The following is a 22,404-nucleotide window of genomic DNA, read 5'->3' on the forward strand; positions in this document are numbered from 1 at the left end:
AGATGTGTACCAGGTCCTTTGCTCTCACCAGGTGAACTACAGCACATATTGCACCTTTTACAAACCAGTTTCATCTCTGTACTTCCGCTTACTACTTGTTGCCTGCTTGTTACCCTGAAGTGTTCTGACTGCTCTTTCTAAGCCAGTCTCCTCAAGTGTATACTCTGTGTGACTTCACAGGTGCACGTTTTATAACTGTGAATATCCTGTCCCCTGTAAGCTGCCTAATCCCGCACACGGGGGTGTCTGGAACATTACATCCACTGGTCTCCTTTGGAGTGCCTCCCTTCCGGGGAGAGGTGTCTGCACGTTTGGCTAACCAAGGCAAAAAGCCTCACATCAGGACACACCTCAGTGCTGCACAGCGAGGAGTGCCCGCCGAAGCGTCCCGTGTTCACCTGCACCAGGAGACGGCAGGAATCAGCAAGGAGCGCCCCAACTTCAAAGTGCCAACAGCTGCTACCGAACACCATCTCCAACGCCTGCACCAGCTATTCTGCCATTAAGTGAAGCGATGCCCGGGAGACCTCGCAACGGGAGGTCCTCGGTACGTGAGGGGCAGCGGCCTAACGGGGCGGAAGCCCGATCTAAGCAAAGGGCCTCCACGAACGCGGGGTCAGCACCGCGCCGAACGGCTCGGTACCGGCAAGAAGCGCCCGGCGTCTCACCGCGCTTCTGAGGGCGGCGGGGCGCAGCGCGGGCAGCTCACGAGGGGCGTGGCCCCGCGAGCACAGGTGCGGCCGGAGGGGGCGCGGCCTCGGCCACCCCCTCAGGTGCGGGCGGCCCGAAGCGGCGGCGACGTCGCTCTCCCAGCATGGCAGCCCCCGGAGGTCTGGGCCGCTGCGTGGTCGCTTTCTGGCTGGCACTGGCCTTCGACGCGGTGGGTTTGGCGGTGCTGCTGGCCGGAGTGTTCGCTGACGTGTTCTTCGCTGATTTACTAATCTACGCGGGCGGCATCGGCATCTTCCTCAGCCTCATCTGGTGGGTGTTCTGGTACGCGGGCAACCTGGAGGTGTCGCCAGAGGAGCTGCGCGACGACGTGGGGCTGGCACCTCCCAAGGGCCGCGGGGACAGCGTGCTGCGGGGTTTGGTGCACGGCTTCAGCCTCCGCCTCTCTTCGGTTCTCGGCACCGCGACTCGTTCCCGCCGCGCCGCCGACCTGGAACTGCAGCGCGCCCGCGGCCCGCCGCGCCACCCCGCCGATGGCAGCAGGCAAGTGGGGGGGGGGTGAGGTGGGGTCTGCGGCCGGCGGGAGGCGTGTCCTTCCAGGGGTGGGTACGGTCAGGGAAAGCTCTAGGCGGAAGCTGGGTTGGGGGAAAATCGGTTGTGTCTGGGAAGGAAGGAAAACCTCTCGCGTCGTGCTGAACTTATACAAAATAATAACAAAAACATGTTATGTTAATCCCCGTTGGTACGTTGGGGGGGGAAGGTTGATTCTAACGGTAATGGAAATTGGAAAAGAATCCTGAAATTGATTACACGGAATCAAAGAATTGTAGGGGTTGGAAGGGACTTCTAGAGATCATCGAATCCAACCCCCCTGCAAAGCAGGTTCTCTACAGCAGGCTGAGATGCTTCAAAATCAAGCAGACCAGCATAAAGAACATCCACAAGTCTATGGGTCCCAATGAGATGCATCACAGAGTCTTGAGGGAATTGGCTGATGTAGTTGCCAAGCCACTCTCAATCATATTTGAAAAGTTATGACAATCAGGTGAAGATCCTGATGACTAGAAAAAAAGGCAACATCGCACTTCTTTTTAAGAAGGGTAAAAAGAATGACCCCAGGAGCTACAGACCTATCAGTCTCACCTCTGTGCTAGGAAAGATCGCGGAGCAGATCCTCCTGGAAGCTGTGCTGTGGTGATAGACCAAGGGGAAATTGCTCGAAGCTTAAAGAGGGTAGATTTATGTTGGCTGCAAGGAAAAAGACTTTTTCCTTACAGGAAAGTAGGATGGTGAGGCACTGGAAGAGTTCCCAGTGTTGTGGTTGATGCCTCAGACTTTCAAGATGAGGGTGGATTGCGACCTGGGCAACTTGATTTAGCTGTGCACATCCCTGTTCATTGCAGGGGATCTGGACTAGATGACCTTTAAAGGTCTCTTTCCAACTCTAAGTATTCTCTAATTCTATGAAATAAGGTATGCGTGAGCATGAAGAATTTGGCATGTCAGCCTTGCAAGATCTGTCATATATCAGGATGCCAAGGCTGCAGTCCTGAACTGATCCTGACTGCTGCTGAGCTACTGACAGCAACTTGAAATGTAAGGTAACAAATACCTGTTAAGCACTACCTGCTGAAACTCATGTGAGGGAGAAAGCTCCTGCTCTGCCAACACAAAATACTCCTTTTGTTGCAAACAGAAAAAAACATTGAAATGCCAGCTGGTGTGTAACTTGAAGGCAGAGTTACAACAAATCGAAACTCACAAAGAATTCATAGCTGAGCTATCTGGCACTGTGAACCTCAGCCACTGGAAGAATATGTGCTACTATTGAGTCTGCAAAAGCAATGTCAGAGTCCAGCTTCAAACATCATTTGAAGAATCATTGAAACCTTCAAAACATTGTTGGTCTGTTTGCATGTGTAGCACATTTCTTGAAGAAGAAAAGTATGGGGGGAAAAAAGTCAAACTTGCTATACTTACTACACTGGCCATTACAAAAGCTTGATCAATTAACTTGAAATTACACATATAAGTCTGGATGGGGGAAGTGCAATTCCCCCTTGGTTCTTGTGATTACTAGTTTTGTTGTGGTTTCTTCTTTTTTTTTTTTTTTTTTTTTTTTTTTTTTTTTTTTTTTTCCTTCCTTGTTCAAGGTAAATGAAATACTACATGCTGTTTTGATTTTGTTTCTAAGAGATATATAGTAGAAATGAATGATAAGGGTGAGGATTCTCAAGGTATGAAGTGAATTATATTGTAGGAATAGTGAGTAGGGTTCTTGAGTCTGAAAGAAACTGAGTGTAAAATATTCAAGTCAATCTGTACAGTCATTAATGCTATCAAAATGTGCATAAGGAACAATTATTTGTTACCTCTCCAATGACAAAGCAGATATCAAAGAGTTATGCATGTTTGACATAGTGTAAAGTGACAGATAAAATTTTAGATTCAAAAAGCTAGAAGAAAAAGTAGAAGTGACCCGAAGATATTATGTCCATCTGGACAAGACCTGGGACGGTAAGTGGAATTTGAGATAATATCTCAAGGAGATAATGCTTGCAAGCTATGACCTTATGCTTTTAAAAGCATTCATGCTTAGTCACTGTTGGAGATGAGCTGTTGATGAGATTTCCCCACACACACACACACATGTGGGCCCCAACTGGCTGTTAAACATGTGGAAAGGTACTTTTAAAACTTTTTCAAGTAATGGTTTAGAGTTTCATATGGCTGTTTTAAGACTACTTTGGAGTAACCTTTTGTAATGTGTTATCTTCAGGATCTGCTGAAGACAAGCCTGTTGAAGATATTGCCTTTAAAAGAGATGAAACTGCCACAAATGATGAAAGGAGAAGTTTGTATTCCACGCAATAGGATTTTTTCATTATGGAATAATTTCTGCAACCACAGTGGACTGTGTGTGAAGTGGATGCATCGACCTATACCTCTGCCAAATGCACGTGTTTCAATGTTGGACTGGATCACATCTGTTTTTGTTTGTTTTTTTTTTCTTGTTTTGTTTTTTTATATTTGTTAGTTTTGTTTTACCATCTCAAAACTTAAATTTGATCTTCCAAGAAATGAGAACTAAAAAGGAAACAAACCCAATTCACAGAAAAAAATAACTGCAGCATGTTATGTGTAGGTGTATGTGTGGTGGCGCACAGTGGTAGACATGCTGCTTGCAACACCGGAGTGCCTGGGTTCGAATCCCCCCTGTGGCGCAAGTGGTAGAAGTGCCACTCTGCTACACAGAAGGCTCGAATCCCGGGAGTTGGACTTGATGATCTCTAAGGTCCCTTCCAACTCGCACGATACTATGATACTATGATGATAATGACCTAGGAATGTTTGGATAAGAAGCTTTTGCACTGTTTTTCTAAGGTCTGGAAGTAAAACTCGCTGTGAATTTTTATGATGTCAGTGCAATACTTTTATTTGTAAGGGTGCTTTTAAAATACCTGTGTAAAACTACTAGTGCAAAGTTATGAATACAGAAGTTGTTTATAGTGTAAATACACAATATACAGTGACTCCTGTGAAGTTTCATCATTATTTGGGAATAATGTGGAATTTGAGGTTTTATAAGTACAGAAGTAAAAATAGTGATGCTAGGTTCTTTCTTCATAGTTGCATATAATGCAATATGGTGTCTTTAAGAGGAGGCTTTTTAATCCAGTTATGATACATCAACTTTTTCTAAAGCATTTTCATTAACATACAACTGTAGGCTAACATGCACTCTGATGCTTTACAAAATATTATCATATTTACTCATAGATGCAATTGAAATTAGAAGAAGCACGTATAAAAGATTAATATTAAAGGTAATGATACCTAAAACTCAAGTATGTGATAAATTTTTGTGTTCTTCTGTTTCTGCACTAACATGAAGAGTCTGAGACCACCATTGGCAAATACAGTAGACTTGCATTTTTAATGCATCATTGTTTTTATGCTGCACCTTATTGAATACTAAAGGTATATTTAACAGGTGAGTTTACTCAGAATACTGTGGCTGCACTTCCTTGTGCATCCACTAGATATCTTTCTATGCTCTCTTGAAAATTATTAGATTCACTTCTGTATGTATTCTTTTTATTTAAATATTTTCTAAATGCTGTCAGTCTTTCAATAAGTTCATGTAGACACTAGATGTGAAAATCTGTAATTTCTTTACTAAACACAGAATTTAGGAGTTAGAGCTGTATCCTCCTTTTAGAGATCTGCAGTGTGACACCACTGTTATTACAGTGGTCTGATTAAAAAAAAACAAAAAACAACAAAGCTCTCCTCCCTAAAACCTATAAACTATGGTTTCAATGTCATTTCCAAGACAATTTTTTCTTTCTCTGTTCTGAAAAGTTATTTTTCCTGACTTCCCTGTAGCTTCAATTGTTAAACTGAGGTTTGAGATGTATAATGTCTAGTGAGTAGAGTAGCAGCTCTAAATTAATCCAAAACTTGTGAGCAGCCATTCGCATACTAGCTCTGACAGTTTTCTCTAATTTAGTGTTGCAATTATAGTTATCAAAGTAAACTGAGTACGACTTTAAATTTACTGAAAATTACATTGCATCTTCTACCCAGTATTAGATACTTAGTTTGTGATGGATGGTTGTTAGAATGCCATTTGGCTGCTGACATGTCAATCAAATTATATGAGGTTTAAATTTTACAATTATGAATAGTATGTACAATTTAATTTTAAATATAGGAGCTGGCACATAAAAAAATAAAGACTATGTGTTCTTCGTAGAGGAGTACCATGATGTTACTAATGATGTATCTAAACAAGGAGGTAAAAAGTACTTGCTGTGGAGCAGTACTATGGTATGGGTTGGTGGGTTCTGTTTTATTTTGTTTTTTAATATATAGAATAGTTACTCTGTCATGCAGCCTCTTGTTTGCACTCTGCATAACGAAGATTAATACTAAATAGGAGCTGGCAACTCAATTGTTAGTAGTTAAGCATTAACAGGTGTTTAGTGCTATCTTAGTTTCCTGGTGTCCTTGTCAGCTGCGCAATGCAGCACAAAGTCCATGCAAGGAACATTTACATTGTTGACTGACTGCAAATAACTTGAACACGCGTAGGAGTGTGTGTAGTTGCATGAACACAGCTTTATGTCTGTAGCTAGATTCCTTCAGACCTCAAGAACAGCCTGCACTCTTCAAATACAACCATGGTCTCCTGTAACTGGGTTTCAGCTTTGTGTTGCTTATACATGAGTCTTTTATAGCTGGCTAATCTTTAATGCTTGCTCAAAAGGACACTTCCTTGTGTGACTACCGAAGGGCCATGTATCTCTCTAATTGCAGGGTTAAATACTTGCTGTTATGCTCTTTACACGTGTGCTGTAAATGTGGCTTATGGGAACATCTTACCCAGGGAGAAATGAAATGAAAGTTACTAATGAATTTTCTAACAATCTCTGATGGAACTAATGGGTTTTCCTGGGAGGAAGATTGTTGTGGAGGAGCTACTTGTTACAGAGGCAGCCAACCCAGGGGATCAGCGGATGCTACAGCTGGAGAAGGGCTGAGATCTTTTTGTTGCTGCAGCTGGTCTGTGTGAGCTAGGAAACTGTGAAGTATTTGGCTGAATTGATGAAGGTTGGGAGCACACTGAACGTTACTGAAGAATTATATAGGAAAACGTGTTTTCATTTGTACTCTTCTAAGTTGTTCTGTGAAAGTTGTTGGACTGTTTTATGTTTCATGTTTTTAAATTCCTTCTTAATTATGGTTATATCCTTAAATACATTCAGTTGGAGTGCATCGGGGAACGGGTCTGCACCCGTTCATGCAGTGCTCAGTGGTGGGAGAGAAGCCGTCACTGCACTGAGACAGGAATGTCGATGGGGTGCTTTGTTGAGAGCGTTTGGAGAACAACAGCAAAGATGAAAAGTTTCCAGAAGGTTTAACTGTCTCTCGGTCCTGGCAGGTGCTTGCTTGCTTCCCAGCTTCAAATGCTGTTTTGTTCAGACTGCATTCAGCCCTCCTTCAGCAGACTCCATTGCTAGGATCGTGAGGATTCAATCGCATTTTGTTTGTTTTCTCAGTAAAATGGCTACTCCAACGTGGCGTTGCGGTCAAATCTGGAGTTCCGATTTCCGAGGAAGCTCTACAGCGCAGCAGCGGCTCAGTGCGCAGCGCCGCGCCCGGCAGGGGAGAACGGAGAGCGCCCGCCTCGGTCCTCCTGCGCTACCACCGCCAGAGTACTTTCTGCCTTTCCAGCCTCGCCTCTCTATGGTGCGAGAGGAGGAGCGGTCCCCGCTTCCGGTGGGGCCTGGCGTTCTTTCCTGCCGTGTGCGGCGCGTGGCGGCGCGGAGGGGCGGCTGTGCCGCCTTCGCCCGCGAGACGAGGCGGAGTGCAGTGCGGGGGCTGGGGGCACTGAGGTGGCTTCGCTTTTCTTCATGCGTGGGGTCGTGACCATGCTTGCGGGAGACGAGTTCATTAGCTCCCCGCCCAAGAAGACGGTGCGGTTCGGGGGTACGCTGACGGACATTCTGCTGAAGTACGAACGGGTGAGTGCGCGGCGCGGGACCGGGGCCCACGTGGGCGACGAGTCCTGGTGGGAGCCCGAGCGGACCCGCCGCTGCCGGGTCGGAGGCTCGGGCTGGTGCCGGCCGGTTCTGCTGTGCGAGTGGAAACTTGGCATGCCCGGGCTTGTGTGGGGCGGCTGGGAAGCAGATGTCTGCAGGGGCTGCTCCGCCTCTCGGGACGCGTTCTGCTGCCTCCCGTGCTTTGCACTCGCGTTCTTTGCGTTGTGATTAAATGCTCTTCAGTTGTTGAGATACGTTAATGAAACGGGGTGTTTTTCGTTTGTTTGTTTGTTTGTTGTTTTTATTTCTGGATGTATGTTTTGCGGTTTCTTTCTAGAAGCGTAACAACGATCATTTATTTTTCTTTCCCGTGCCAGGGTGAAACCACTGACTTTGAGCTGTTAAAGCATCAGCTGTCAGATCCTGACATAAAGGTAAGTTGCTGGCATGGGGCTGGTGATTTAACATTCAGCTGTTTGCCGAGTGTCACCGCACGAGTTGTTTTTGTGCTTAAAAGCAAATCCTTTGCTTTAAACGTTTGTTAACCTATAACTGCTTTTTGCTTCATAGAAACTGTCAGAAGTAATGAAAAGCAGCTACTGTCTGTTTATGAACAGATCTTATGTGCAGAATCCTGATAAATGGTGTCTCATGCTTACTGACTTTTCTTTAGAGTGAGAAACTGTGCTTTTTGGTGAGATGTTTCTTCCAGACACCACTTTTCTATGCCAGTAGTGCCAGTCTCTACAGATTTCTTAATGTAGATAAAACCACAACTACTGACTGACAGAACCTTTATGTTGTAAATTACTGCCTTTTTCAGCTCCCACTAAGAGCTTAGATAATTGAGCATTAAGATTCTTATGTATCTAGTAGTCACAGTAGCAGTTTCAGGGCTGTTCCTTACAGCCCTGTGATAGCTACTGTGGTTTTGTATTTCTTTTTTCTTATTTCCTTTTTTTTAGTCTTTTAGTTAAACCACACAGTTGTTAGAAGAGTGCTGCAGGAAGCATAATGTTATCTAGATTTCCTTTTCCTTCTAAATAGAGTAAAATACATCTTTTTTTAGCAGATCTTTTGGGGAGTGCAAGCAAAATTAGTGTTAAAATTTCTCCGTGGAATTAGTTCTGCTTCCAGATATTTCTTACTTGAATACTTGAATGTTCCTCTGCTTAAACTAAGAGCAAAACCAAAAGGAAAGTAGGATTCTAAGTAAAACTGATACATTATTTGTGAATGAGGTTTGCATACCTTGCTCAGCTTGTCACTTAAACTTCCCATGCAGTCTGTTGGTTGACAAGTGTGCGTGTATTCTTGTATTCAAGAATTTTCACTGGTGAGGGTGCTAGTTTAGTTCAAGAAATTCCTTCTATGCTTGTATGAAAATAATTTAATTTACAGTCTTAATATTTGACTTGGTTTGGCTACTCAAAAAAATCCTATTGTTTTTGGTCATATTTTTATTAAAATAGATTTGTATTTTATTTTTTTTTTAAAATAAATATATTTTTCCTGCTTATATTAAGGATGCCCAGATCATTAACTGGCTGCATGAATTTCGATCTTCTGTCACATATCTGACCAAGGACTTCGAGCAACTGGTCAGCATTTTGCTGGTAAATACTCATTTATTATATGGGGAGGTTAAGAGTTTAGTACTCAAAACGTCTGTTTGACACCTTGGTCTTATTTTCAGAAGCTGCCATGGTTGAGAAGAAGCCGAGAGGTAGTGGAAGAATATCTGGGTTTTCTTGGCAATCTGGTGTCAGCACAAACTGTCCATCTTAGGCCATGCCTGAGCATGATTGTATCCCAGTTTGTTCCTTGTAAGTTTTTTTTCCTCTTAATATTCTTAATTATTTATCAAAATAATTATTTTGTATATGAGTTGTGTATGCAGAATTACACATCACAATCTAATTGTTTTCTATTGATTACTTTAACTTGAATGACTGGATTGCAATACAAGCCATTTTATGTACCTAGACTTCAGAAGATCTATTCTAATGGGTAATTAAAACTCTAAAGGCAGTTTATTTAAGAAGTTTGTGAAGGGGAAGAACTGTGTAATGTTACAGCTGAAAAACAGAGGCTCTAATGGTGATCATGTCAGATGTTCTCAAGAACCTCCTGGTTCTCTGAAACACTATTATTTCAGAAAGTCTTGTGGATAATTTTGATGTTTTAGTTGCACTGAAGACTGTTGTCCTGTGCACTTCCATTTAGCATTTGAATTGTTACCTCATAAATTTGTACAGTATTCCAATAGTGATCTCATTTTTGATAGCTCGAATAACCATCAGAGAAGATGATGTGGACATTTCGGATTCTGATGATGATGAAGAAAGTGAGTATGGAAAGAAATATGGCTTACACATGCTTTTGTAATGCTTTTACTATGTTGGTTTATTTTTGCTAAATTAATTTGCAGGAGTTGATATAAAACTTTAGGAAGCAGTACATCCTTAAATTACAAAGTCAGGAATTTTTTTTATACTTGAATCAATGCTGTTATGACTCAGTCCTCATTACTTGCAAAATACTGGTATTTACTGGTGCAGTATTTTTAAGATTCAGGCTTGAATGTTCAGGAGAGTCCTAGATTGTGTCAAGGCCAAAAGATAGTGAAGAGTTGTCTGTTTTCATTTTATTTACTTCAATAAAACTGGTTTGTTTTGGGAAATTCTTGCGGCTTTTTGTTGTCTGCTTGTGGTAAACTCAAATACAATTGATATAAATAATGAAAATGATGTGTTTATTGATTAGACAAATTGAATTCTTACAGGATAATTAACTATCTGTGTCTTTTTATCTTGAATGCTGTGCTGTATTAAATTTCAGCTTGGGTTGACATACCTATTCCTCTGGTGTTTGCTTGTGGCACTGTTAGGATTCAAGGGAAAAAAAAAAAATCATAGAATCACAGAATAGTTTGGGTTTGAAGGGACCTTTAAGATCATCTCATTCCAACCCCCCTGCTGTAGGCAGGGACACCTCCCTCTTGACCAGCTTGTTCAAAGCTCAATCTAGCCTGGCCTTGAATGCTTCCAGGCAGGGGGCACCCATAGTCTCTCTGGGCAACCTGTTCCTGTGTCTCTCCACCCTTACAGTAAAGCATTTCTTCCTAATAATAGCTAGTCCAAATCTTGCTCTCTTCCAGTTTAAAACCATTTCCCAAAATAAAGGTGGCTCATCACATTATTGTTAAAGAAGCCTAATTATTTGTGTTCTTTTTTTAGCTCTTGCTAAGTAAGGCATAATTTTTTATTTTTATCTAGTTTCTCACTTTATTTTAACATATTTTCTAATTTTTATTTTTATTTTTTGGGGGGGTAAATTTTCAGTTTCCAAGTTAGGCATTAAGCATAAACAGTATGGCAACAATACCTGGCTTTGGCGGTGGTGGCAAATTAAGAATTTGTTAGTGTAACATGAATTGTACTTGGAGTTAATTTTCACGGTTACTTTAGTAGTTGGGCAGTCCAACTTAAAAACAAAAAACAATGCAAAAAACCAAAAAAACTGACAACAAAACCCAGCGAATGCAGTCTCCTTGGGGATCTTTAAAATGTTTAACTGACTGGAACTGTTATAATTGATTCCTGAGTTAGTTTTCTGCAACCAAATGGATAATAGCACCTTCTTCGTTCTCTAGACCTTTCTGAAAATTTTGATACGTGTCACAGAGCATTGCAGACTGTCGCAAAATATGTTCCTTCGTAAGTATTTAATTCCTCGGTTTCTTCTGCTCTTTTCTTATGATATAAAGCTTGAACATAAAGCTTAAGAGTAGATTTTTTTTTTTTATTTTTTTTTTTCTTCTTCTCCATATTGGAAATGCAATACTTAATTTAATTGAATGACTCTTCCTAATGTTCAGTAACTGATAGGATGTTATATCCAATCATAAAATGTCAATAGACATCAGCAGCTGACAATGCTGTTAATAATAGGAAACGCAAGGAAAGTCATGCTTTATAGCAGCTGACTTGAGGTAGCTTTTAACAAATCCACAGTAAAAGTTTTCTGCCTATTGTCTCTGCAGTAACAGAACAAATGTTATATAATTAGTTACCTTAAAATAAGATTACTGTGAAATAAGAATAGACTGATTCCAGTCTGTTTTTCTTGTGCTGGAGCTTGTTCTCATGATAACAAACTGTATTTTCTTTTTTTCCCCCCTTAATGCAGAACACTGCAGTTTCTTATGCCAATACTTGTGGAAAAATTTCCTTTCATTAATAAATCAGAAAGAACTCTGGTAAGAACTGTGAATATTACATTTATTTGTTCACTCGCTTCATAATATAGGAAAACACTCTACTCTATGATGATTGATTTGGTGGTGTTTTATGCAGATTTTTGAATGTGTCATTTAAAACTCTTGTAATTTTTTTACCTATGGAAACATATGTCCATGTGTCCCTGTGTAGTGAAATGTTGTCCAAACATGCTTAAGTTCCCTGTGCATAAGCTTTGTGCAACTGTTTAATGAGATAATTGCATGTCTTTTTCCACATGATTGTTTTCTTAATCAGTGCACAAGATGGACTTCTTTGATGATAAGTCTCAGAGTTGTGTAGTAAGGATAATGTGGAATACCTGTCTCAGCGTAAAAATTGGAAAGTATTCTTTGGAAGAACAAGGAATTTGATAAGCAGACAGAAAGCAATGGATGATTTAGATGAAATCCATAGGGTAGGTTATTGTGTGGTTTTATTACATCTCTGTTATGATGCTCCTGTGGTGGAAAGCAAGCTGGAATTTGAGAAGTTATTGCTCCTGTATGGTCTTTATTTTCACTCTTTCCAACTTGATATGTTGCCATTTGCTTGCTCTACTTGCTAAAGTCGGATGGAGCTGTTTTGAACCTATCAAGAACTACTTCTTCCCTCCCTGCACTGAGTACTTGGCACTTCTTGCTAAATTTTTTTTTTTTTTTTTTTTTAAACCCAAATAGCTTTGGGCATCAGATCTGTATCTGCAAAATGAGGTGGATGTTGCTCAAAGGATGTTAAAGGATTTATTTATCTATTTATTTATTTAAAGTATTTCATTGAGACGCGTATTGTGAAGAAATTTTTTCAGGGTGGGATTCAATTGGAGCATAATTACGTTGTCCGTGCATTGTTGCTGAATATTTTCAGTTTATAGATTGCCATTAAACTGGTGCTGTCCGTTATATGCACTGTGCAATATAGCCTGTTGAAAAATTGTATGTGTTTGTGTAATTAAAGGTTGCATTATAGTACATACGTACAAAGAGGCTGGTGCACTTAAATGTGGCTTTTTAGCTGCTTGTATGTATTAGCTTGACACTTTTACTCTATGAAGTTGCACTTTTGTCATTTGTGTTTGTATGTGTGTGGGAGTGCATGTTCACTTACAGAACTTGTTTGTTAATCTGTTTGAATTATAATCAGAAAAACTCTTAAGGATGCTTAGCTGTGGTATTTAGAATTGTCTGTTTATTATAGTAACCAGAAATGAAGATCTCTTGGCCTCACTTCAAACAGTGCTGCTAGACCTGATTCTAGAAATTTTGAGTAATATGCTGGTTGTTTTCCTGCTCTTGGGAAAGTTTATGCAAAAAAAAAAAAAAAAAACAAACATATGGAAATTGATGACTTATGCTCATTCTGCTGGAGATACTTGGAAAAATGTAGTTTTCACCTGTATCTGTCTCTTTAAATGACAAGTTAGGAAATATAATTTGTAAAAATCCTCGACATCCTAGACTTTCAGTTAACATTCTTATAGATATCTCTTAATTTTGTGTTATAGGAATGTTATGTTCATAACCTACTACGAGTTACAGTGTACCTTCCAACACTGAGGCTTCAGATTCTGGAACTTATTGTTGAAAAGCTGCTAAAGTTGGATGTGAGTTTGCTCTGTATAGTCTTTCAAAGAAGAATTATGTTAAAATACTCTTCAGCATTAAGCTTAACAAAAATCACGTTCCAGTAGTACTCATGATCATCAGAATAGGGCTGTTGTGGTTTAATGTGGCAGACAGCTAAGCAGCTCAGAGCAGTTTGCTTGCATCCGATGTCCTCCTTGTGGGATGGGAGAGAACCTGGGGGAGGGGGGTGGGGAGTATGAATCTGAGGGGCTTTGAGCAAGATGATCTAGAGGAGGTGTCCCTGCCTATAGCAGGGGGCTTGGAACTAGTGATATTAAAGTTCCCTTCCAACCCAAACCACTCTATGATACTAAACAGGAATGTTTCATATTGCTGTTATGGTGATATAAAACTTAATTTCTTGTTTGTAGGTTAGTACTCCCCTGCAAGATATTGAAGATGCTGAAGAAGCTGCCAATAATTCTGGTAGTGAGGAAAAATCTACAGAGGAGGGACTTTTTGACATGGTTGTTTATTTTGTTCGCTAAATTTTTTAGTGGAATTTTCACCTTTGAAATCCTCTGAAACTTAACTGTAATAATACATTATTGCTTTGTTGTAGCTGCTCTGTAAACAGGAAAAATGAAACAGATTTTCAAGCCTGAGTAGCTGACAAATGATTAATGTATTCTCCACGTGCCAAAATTAATCATATGAATATCCAGAATAGGTACAGTAGATCAGTTTCTTTATGAAAAAAATCCAAGCAGCTGTATTTATATACAGCTTATTAAAGAATTTGTTGTAATTGACTTAGTTTACAAAAATGTTGCTTAGACTGAGCTGTACTGGTACTGCTTTAAAAAAAAAGCAACAAAAACTTCACCATGAACATAGATATTTAGTTTCATTTTTCTCTATATAATTGTAATTAAGCTATGGCATAGTGGTTATGCACCCTTCATATGTACTATCTTACCTACCAGGAGGAAGATGAGGAAAGAAAACAAAACAAAGTTGTCTCTCCCAGTAGTGAGAGAATGGCCCATCCACTTGCAGAGCGACTGGATATTTTGATGACCATCCTGTTTGCCTATATTAAAGATGTTTGCCACATGGATGGTAAGAATACAGGAACAATAAATTTGTTTTGCTAACAAATAAGAAAATCATAAGAGGAATTCTCTATTGCAGCAGCAGAAAGCGAGTCTTCATCTTTTAGTTGTAGAGTTCTGCTATTAGTGCCTTCTGGGCTTTGACTGAAGCTGAAGGTGACATTAACAGCCTGATTTTCAGTTGGAGACATTTTGGCTGCATAACTATGGCACTTTTCCCAAAATGTAATGTGTCAGGAAGTAAGAGTAAGTAATTTTCTTTTTTCACTGTGCTATTAAACTTCTTAGGGGATCAGTAAAACTTTCTAGTTAACCGTAGTGTAACTACGTAACTAGTGTAATGGCAGAGTAGACTGCTGTTTTAAGTATTAGAATTGTGGATCCTTTGAACATCATAAACATAAAAAGTAGCTTAGAAGAACCAGCCTTTTCACTCAGTTGGAAGTGGTAAAGGGCTTGTATTAAAGGAAAAACCTGATTTTATTTATTTATGTATTAGAAACACAAGTCTTACACTAGCATTTATTAAGGGGCTGGATATTAGACTTATTTAAAACAGAATGTTTAGAAAATTGTTTTATCACATTAGTGAGGCAGTTTTATTTTTTAGTGTTTTCCTTTGCCTCTTCTGAAGTAACACATTTGCAGCCTGTCAGTAGTGCACATGCTTACATTCACAGATATAATCTAATGTAAAAAGAAGCATATGAGGAATAATTGAAGTTCTGGAAGGTCTCACTACAAGCATTTTATTTTAGTTGCTTTGTAAGCTTACAAGTTAGCTTGACAGTAGCTTTGTTTGTTTCTTCCTGATTCAGGAAGATAAAATGCCGTTTTCACAACATGAAGGCAGGAAAAAAACTGATATGACTCATTTTTTTTTTTTCTGTTTTTTGTTGTGTAGGTAAGCTTGATATCAACAAGACAAAGGATTTGTATCGGGATCTTGTTTCTGTTTTTGACAAGCTCATTTTACCAACCCATGCTTCTTGTCATGTGCAATATTTCATATTTCACATCTGTAGCTTAAAATTGGTGAGTAGAAAGTGTTGTTAAAATGAAGTGTCTTTAAGTCTATGTTTTCTTCAAGAGTGAGTTGCTTTTTTCCCCTATAGGTCTACTATGACAGTGTTTTCTCTGAAGTTTGTACATCAGGGTTTATTAGTATCCTTTTTCTCCTTGCTTTCTGTCACTCCTTTTTTCAAACCTCCTATTATATTTTCAGCCTTCCCCATGCTGTTCATAAATGGCAGGCAGCTCAAAACCAGCCCATTGTGAAGGAATGTAGTAATAAAAGTCTTTTACAGAGAGTCAGTTGGACTTTTAAACCTGAGGCATAGTACTCTTGAAAATTTGATCAGCATCCAAAAACTGTGTTTAGCTCTTCAATTTGGAATTTGTATTTGCTGATTGTTCCCTCCATTTTTCCGTCTCTTAGGCAACATACAATTTTTTCTCTTTACCATTCTGAAAGAAAAACACCCATACCTTTGGCATAAGGTTAGCTGAAGATCCACTTAGCATTATCTTTGACCTCTGACAGTGAATAGCAAATGTAATTGGAAAGAATACTTGAATATAGCAAGCATATAATAGTGCTTTGTCAAAATAGTCTTGGTCTCTAACAATAGTTCAGTAACTTCCTGAATGAAAGTGATGTTCCTTTGCAGGAGCATTGCAGGATAGATTTCAAATTCAAGGGGAAGGTATCTCATCACTTTTTAAATTTATTTAGTGATATAAATTTTTGGTGTTGTGAACTTTGTATGCCAACAAGTCTTGGAATACGACTATTTATGATAAAGAACCGCTTCTTGTATTTATCAAAGTTCAACTTCCTGCGATTTTCATTGAATAACTCCTATCTCTACTGCTCCAAGGGTGGTTAATAGTTGCTTCCTGTTAACCTTGTTAATGTTTTTATAGACTTCTATGGTTTGACTAAGCAAGTTGTTGGAACTGAATATTAGCAATCTATTGTTATTACTATAACTACTCATGTTTTCTATGTGTTCCAGGGATTGGCTGAGGCATTTTTAGACCATCTCTGGAAAAAACTGCAAGATCCAAATAATCCTTCAGTGATAAGGCAAACTGCTGGGAGTTACATTGGCAGCTTCTTAGCAAGAGCCAAATTTATTCCAGTTGTGTAAGTTCTTTTGATATAAGAGCATGGATTGGTTTTGTTGACTTTAGGCTGAGTTATGGATACTCAGTATAACTGATATTCAGAAATATATATATTTTTAATGATCTTTTAAAGTATTTTTACATCGTTGGATGTTAGGGGGAAGTTCTTTACTAGGAGAGTGGTTAGGTCCTGGAACAGGCTGCCCAGGGAGGTTGTGGATGCCTCGTCCTTGGAGGTGTTCAAGACCAGGTTGGACGGGGCTCTGGGCAACCTGATCTAGTAAAGGCGTATGTTTGGTGGCCCTGCCAGGCAGGGGGGTTGGAACTACATGATCCTTGAGGTCCCTTCCAACCCGGGTCATTCTGTGATTCTGTGATTCTGTGATTTTATATGGATTCTGAGACAGGGAAGTCAAGAGTTTAACTATTTTTGTGCATATTGAAAATATTTCAGCAAATGGATGAGAATCTTTATATTTTGTATTTATACATTCTATATTTTTATGCTGTTAAAAATGTGGTCTCAGTGATTTTAATGGTGAACTTTGATGTCGAAACTACCTGTTGGACACTGCTTATAGCACAGAATTTATATTGTTTGTTGCACATGCCCATGCAGTGTGCATTCTTGAATTCATGTCTTCTGGCATCTTGTGCTTTCACTGGAATTTTTGGTACTGTTATGTTGATTTATTTCCTGCTGATTAAAAAGGAGAAAGCTCATAATGCAGTATACTTTTCCTAGTGATATCTCAGTTACAAAACATTAACTAAGAAAATTGTTTGAATCCTTGTTTAACATCTTTTCTATGCCACTTTATAATCTATTCTTACACGTTATTTTTCTCTATTAAAGCACAGTAAAAGCGTGCCTGGATCTGCTAGTTAATTGGATGCATAAATACATCGATAATCAGGATACAGGGGCTAATGCTTATTGTGATGTAGCCCTCCATGGGCCATTTTATTCTGCATGTCAGGCAGCATTCTATACGCTTATTTTCCGTCATAAGCAACTTTTGGATGGAAATTTAAGGAAAGGTGAGTCTAACAAGTTTGAAAGGTGTTGAGATTCATTTGCAAGTCTTACTGTGGATTTGCTTTGTAATGGTTAATTCAGTCGAGTATTTGACAGATTTATATTGTACTCTAAATGAAATAAGATAGCTTACACACCTGGGCTACCAACCTAAATTTTTTTTTTCTCCAGTGTTAAAGCAGTGCAGGTAACTCTTTAGCTTAGATTTCTGGCCCCAGTTGCTTGCTGAATACATTTGAATTCCATCTGCGTTGCTCTAGTGTGATAGTAGTCCATAAAGTCTCTGTGTCCTTTACAGTTCCCATGTAAATGCAGTGCATTTGGAAGGGTCTCTCAACTGTGGCAATCTGCCTTAAATTGCAATAGCTTTTCTACTCAACAAGCTGTAGGTTAGATCTCTACTGTAACAGAGAGATGTAGGATTTGCTTCTTCAGTAAGAAACCGGATGAGGCTTAACAAAAGCAAGTGTAGAATCCTGCACCTAGGAAGAAATATTTGCATGCACCAGTACAGGCTGGGGGAAGAGCTGCTGGAGAGGAGCTGTGCAGAGAGGGACCTGGGCGTCCTGGTGGACGACAGGTTGGCCATGAGCCAGCAGTGTGCCCTTGTAGCCAAAAAGGCCAATGGCATTCTGGGGTGCATTAAAAAGAGCGTGGCCAGCAGGTCGAGGGAGGTGATCCTCCCCCTCTACTCTGCCCTGGTGAGGCCTCATCTGGAATACTGTGTCCAGTTCTGGGCTCCCCAGTACAAAAAGGACAGGGATCTCTTGGAAAGAGTCCAGCGGAGGGCCACCAAGATGGTGAAGGGCCTGGAGCATCTCCCCTACGAGGAGAGACTAAGTGAAGTGGGTCTGTTTAGCCTTAAGAAAAGAAGGCTGAGAGGGGACTTGATCCAGGTTTATAAATACCTGAAGTGTGGGAGCCATAGTGGCGAGGCTGGTCTCTTTTCAGTAGTGCGTGGGGACAGGACTAGGGTAAATGGGCTGAAACTTCAGCATAGGAAGTTCCGCATGAATGTGCGCAAGAACTTCTTTACAGTGAGGGTGACAGAGCACTGGAACAGGCTGCCCAGGGGGGTGGTGGAGTCTCCTTCTCTGGAGATATTCAAGACCCGCCTGGACGCTGAGCTGTGCTACATGGTGTAGGGAGCCTGCTTTGGCAGGGGGATGGACTCAATGAGCTCTAGAGGTCCCTCCCAACCCCTACAATTCTGTGATTCTGTGATCTTGTGTGCAGTAGTAAGATGGGAAATTCTTAAAAATTCAGTTAAGCTTATGTAATGTACGACCTGTGTATAATAGGCTTATTTGATAATTGTTTCTATTTTGAAGGTCTGTCATATCTGCAGAGTTTAAATTTTGAGCGGATTGTCATGTGTCAGCTAAACCCTCTGAAGATCTGTATACCTTCTGTTGTAAACTTGTTTGCTGCCATTACAAGGTACCTTTTTTTGTCAACTTCAGTTTCATCTAGATACCAGTTTATGGATGTGCGCGTATAACAACAGCACAGTTATTTAGAACTTGAGATATATAACAAAAAGTGTTGATTTTTATCCAAGAGAACACAGAATTTTGCCCATGTTCTAGGTGGGACCAGTTTGTTTCTGGTTCAGTTTCAGTTAAATCCTACAGGACCATAAAACTGTTTCACTGCTGTAGTATTGATGCCAGCATGATTCTAATTGGAGTAAAACTTGCAGGAGTGCAGAGGAATAGACTGTAAAGTACATCTCCTGGTGGCTGTCTTGGAAACACCTAATTTCAGTTCCAAAATGGATGGTAGAAATGACGTTAGTTAAAAATAACTTTCGTATTTGAATACCTTCTGAAACACTTGCAATCTTTGTGCTAGAAATGCTTATCTTTCCCTTATTATCTTTTAAAGGAAATACCAGCTGGTGTTCTGCTACACAATTATTGAGAGAAATAATCGGCAGTTTATACCAGTTGTTCGGAGTGGCACTGGGGGTGACTTCGTGCAGATGTGTACTAACCCGCTTGACAGTTTCTTCCCCTTTGATCCCTACATGCTCAAAAGGTATAGTTGGTAAATAAACAGTTCATTTTTGTCTTGCAGCAAATAATGAGCTAAAATCTGTAAGAAACTCAATTGATTTTCTTTCCTGAGCTTTAGTACTTCTGATGTTGTGTATCTTAACCTGTGATTATCTTAAAAAATTTGGAAAAGAATTTGGGAAAATAGTGTAGTTGTTGAAAATGTCTAACTAGGGATTAGGAGACCTAATTGTATCAGAACTTCCTAAGCAAACAATTTTAATTTATGTTTATGAGCGAAGCAGAGTAATCTTCACAGGATTATATAGGGACAGAGTTGTTTGTGAAATCCTGAAGATGGCTGTCATAATTCCAAGTGTTTTATATTGTTAAAATAAATCCATACTGTTTTTACTGAATAAAAATAACTCGCACTGTCTTTTAATTCCGCTTTCAGATCAAAGAAGTCCATTGAACCATTTTATCAGTTTTGGGAAGAACTGAGTGCTGAAGATATAGAGAATCTGAAGAAGCCAATTAAAAGGGTAATCTGTTTAAAAATGTAGTTCAGTAGCCACTCTGTCAGCTGCTTTTATTTGCTTAGTTAGTTAGCTGGTGACTAAGCATAGAAAACATGAGAAACTGACTGAAATCAGTTAGGAAACTTTAGGAATTGATCCAAACTTACTTCTCACCTCTATGGAAGAGTGTGTATATGGACACACAGGACAACTGTTAGGAGCATCCGCATGGTGTAGATGCAGTCTCGTCACTGGGATCCATCCACTGTGTAGACAGTTGTTTCGCAATATGTGTAGCATTTAATTCTCTTCCCATCCTAACTTGTCATGACAGTTGTAGTACATGTCAAGTTCTTCCAGTGCTTTTACATAGTCTGTTTATTTTCTTGTGGAATGTCTATCCTTTTTCAGCTGTTTGGTCAACTGTGTATTTCTTAGAAACATAAAATGGTTTGGGTTATAAGGGACCTCAAGGATCATGAAGCTCCAACCCCTGCCGTATGCAGGGCCATTAACTTCCATATATAATACTAGACCAGGCTGCCCAGGGCCCCATCCAACCTGGCTTTGAAAACCTCCAGGGGCATCCATGTCTTTGTAGTGGAGGTGCTCCAGCCCCTGGATCATTACTGTGGCCCTCCTCCAATACAACAGCTCCCCGTCTTTCATGTATTGGGGGCCCCAGATCTGGATGCAGTACTACAGATGGGGCCTCATGAGGACAGATTAAAGAAGGGCAATCACCTCCATGTCTCTGCTGGACACCCCTCTTCTGGTGGAGCCCAGGATGCCATTTGCTTTCTGAGCTGCAATGAGCACACTGCTGGCTCATGTTCAGTTTTTTATTTTTTGCCTTTCTGTGGAAAAATGCAGTGTTGGAGATTTGTAGGTGCCTTTTGTTAACTGGTAAGTTTATTGATTTTACTGTAGAGTTTTGATAGGAGATTTGATGAATTTCAGAATTTATTTTAAAAATGCCCTTTTTGGTTTCAGCAGTTGTTATTTCTCTCAGATCTTAATAGAAACCTGGAATGTATTTTTGCTCTTATTGATCCTTTTCAATTCATGCAGGGTACTTCTGAAGATGAAGATGATGACTTTTTGAAAGGAGAAACCCCTCAAAATGAGGGTGTGGTTGAAATTACTCCAAATTCTTATGAGTCAAATACCCGGAGCCCATTGAGCAGCGCTGGCTCTCCTTCAGACTGTCATGCGCAATATCCACACTGACCTGGAGAACTAGAAGTGGAAGAGGTTGAAAATTGCGTGCCATTTTTTGCTCGCAAAGAGACCTTAGCTCAACTCTATGAAGTGGCAAATGCTTCATCATCAGATTTCTGTGGATATATTATGATAAATTCATATGCTGCTAGAAAAGTCTAGAGAATAAATAGGGTGATATTTTACAAATTTCACATTGAAATGTTATTTTATGACTTATGAGGGTTTTTTTTAATAGTTTTTCTTGACCTTTTAAAAACTTTTTTTTTTCGTTTTGTTTCTGTATGAGGTTTTATATATTGGGTAAAATTCTGGTCTTTCTTCTTACTGATTTTTGTGTGACCAGAAATCCATTGTCAGTATTTAAACTGTTCTCTGCTGACCTTTTTTTAGTTATTTCAAATCATGCTGTGATTTCATGATAGAGAAGCCCCTCTGACAGTGATTCTGCTGCACACATTTCTAAGCCTGGCCTATGTGGAGAACAGTGCTTAGTAAAGGCCTTTGGTAGTGGCGAGTGTATTCAGATGGTAAGCGTTATTGCTGCTTAAATATGTGGATGACACACAACTTTTCCAGCTATGAAAGTTCTGATATGTGAAGTGGTGATTGCTGAAAGTGTTGAAAATGAGTAGCTGAAAGTATGATTTGTAGATAGTTTTATTTTAGGTGCTTGAGAAGCACTCTGAAAAAGTTATTTATTTTCAGGATTTGAATTTTATATCCGAATGTTGAAAATATAAACAAACAAACCCTACATCCCTTGTAGAAAGGAATCTAGGAATCTGCTATTATTGTGTTGTTTGTACGTCAGTGAAGAGTTTCTCTGTTGATATTTTTCACATGATGGCATTCTCTTTCTTGATTCTAAGCAGTGGAAAAAATGTTATTTTTGTAACATATATTTGAAAATTTAATGTGTTGTGTGTTCGTCTGCCCTTTTTAGTCTGAGCTTGTAGGCTTTCAAGATAAATGTATTTATTCAGAGCCAATAAAGACTGATGTGACTGATGAGTGCCAGTTCTATGCTTTGTATTTAACCGAAGATGTCTCTGTAGTCTTAACTTCTCCAAAGCTGGGACATTTGTTCTGACAGACTAAAAAGTAGTTTCAGGGATGATGCTGCAAAATCTGTTAGTGGGATCTGTTAGTCACTGTATAAATTGAAACTTAGCTTTTGTTTATAATTTTAATTGTCTTTACTGTTGTTCCTGTACACTAAACAGTAATTTCCATATGAAACAGCCTAGCAAGCCCCCATGTCTCTTTAAAACTGGGAGGGGGAAGAGGGAAAGACAGAGTGACACAGTGTAACATGA

At 39.7% G+C, this 22,404-nt stretch overlaps 2 protein-coding genes across 2 annotated transcripts; both read left to right on the plus strand.

Moving 5' to 3' along the window:
- The first annotated feature begins 693 nt into the window (after nt 1–693).
- On the plus strand, nt 694–3,584 carry LOC140258495 (transmembrane protein 238-like). Its single transcript, XM_072348815.1, has 2 exons — nt 694–1,212; nt 3,449–3,584. Exons 1-2 carry the CDS (start codon nt 815–817, stop codon nt 3,456–3,458), a joined length of 408 nt encoding a protein of 135 aa, XP_072204916.1. The 5' UTR covers nt 694–814; the 3' UTR covers nt 3,459–3,584.
- Nucleotides 3,585–6,913: 3,329 nt separating this feature from the next.
- Nucleotides 6,914–22,096, plus strand: RRN3 (RRN3 homolog, RNA polymerase I transcription factor). The gene is made up of 17 exons (XM_072349011.1): nt 6,914–7,199; nt 7,595–7,651; nt 8,744–8,833; nt 8,914–9,043; nt 9,505–9,564; nt 10,873–10,936; nt 11,409–11,478; nt 13,002–13,100; nt 13,494–13,589; nt 14,049–14,184; nt 15,082–15,212; nt 16,196–16,326; nt 17,164–17,348; nt 18,678–18,786; nt 19,234–19,386; nt 19,801–19,888; nt 20,936–22,096. The coding sequence occupies exons 1-17, from the start codon at nt 7,089–7,091 to the stop codon at nt 21,092–21,094; spliced, it is 1,869 nt and encodes a 622-aa protein (XP_072205112.1). The 5' UTR covers nt 6,914–7,088; the 3' UTR covers nt 21,095–22,096.
- The last annotated feature ends 308 nt before the right edge of the window (nt 22,097–22,404 follow it).

This window comes from Excalfactoria chinensis, chromosome 14, assembly GCF_039878825.1.
Source record: "Excalfactoria chinensis isolate bCotChi1 chromosome 14, bCotChi1.hap2, whole genome shotgun sequence".
NCBI classification, from domain to species: Eukaryota; Metazoa; Chordata; class Aves; order Galliformes; family Phasianidae; genus Excalfactoria; species Excalfactoria chinensis.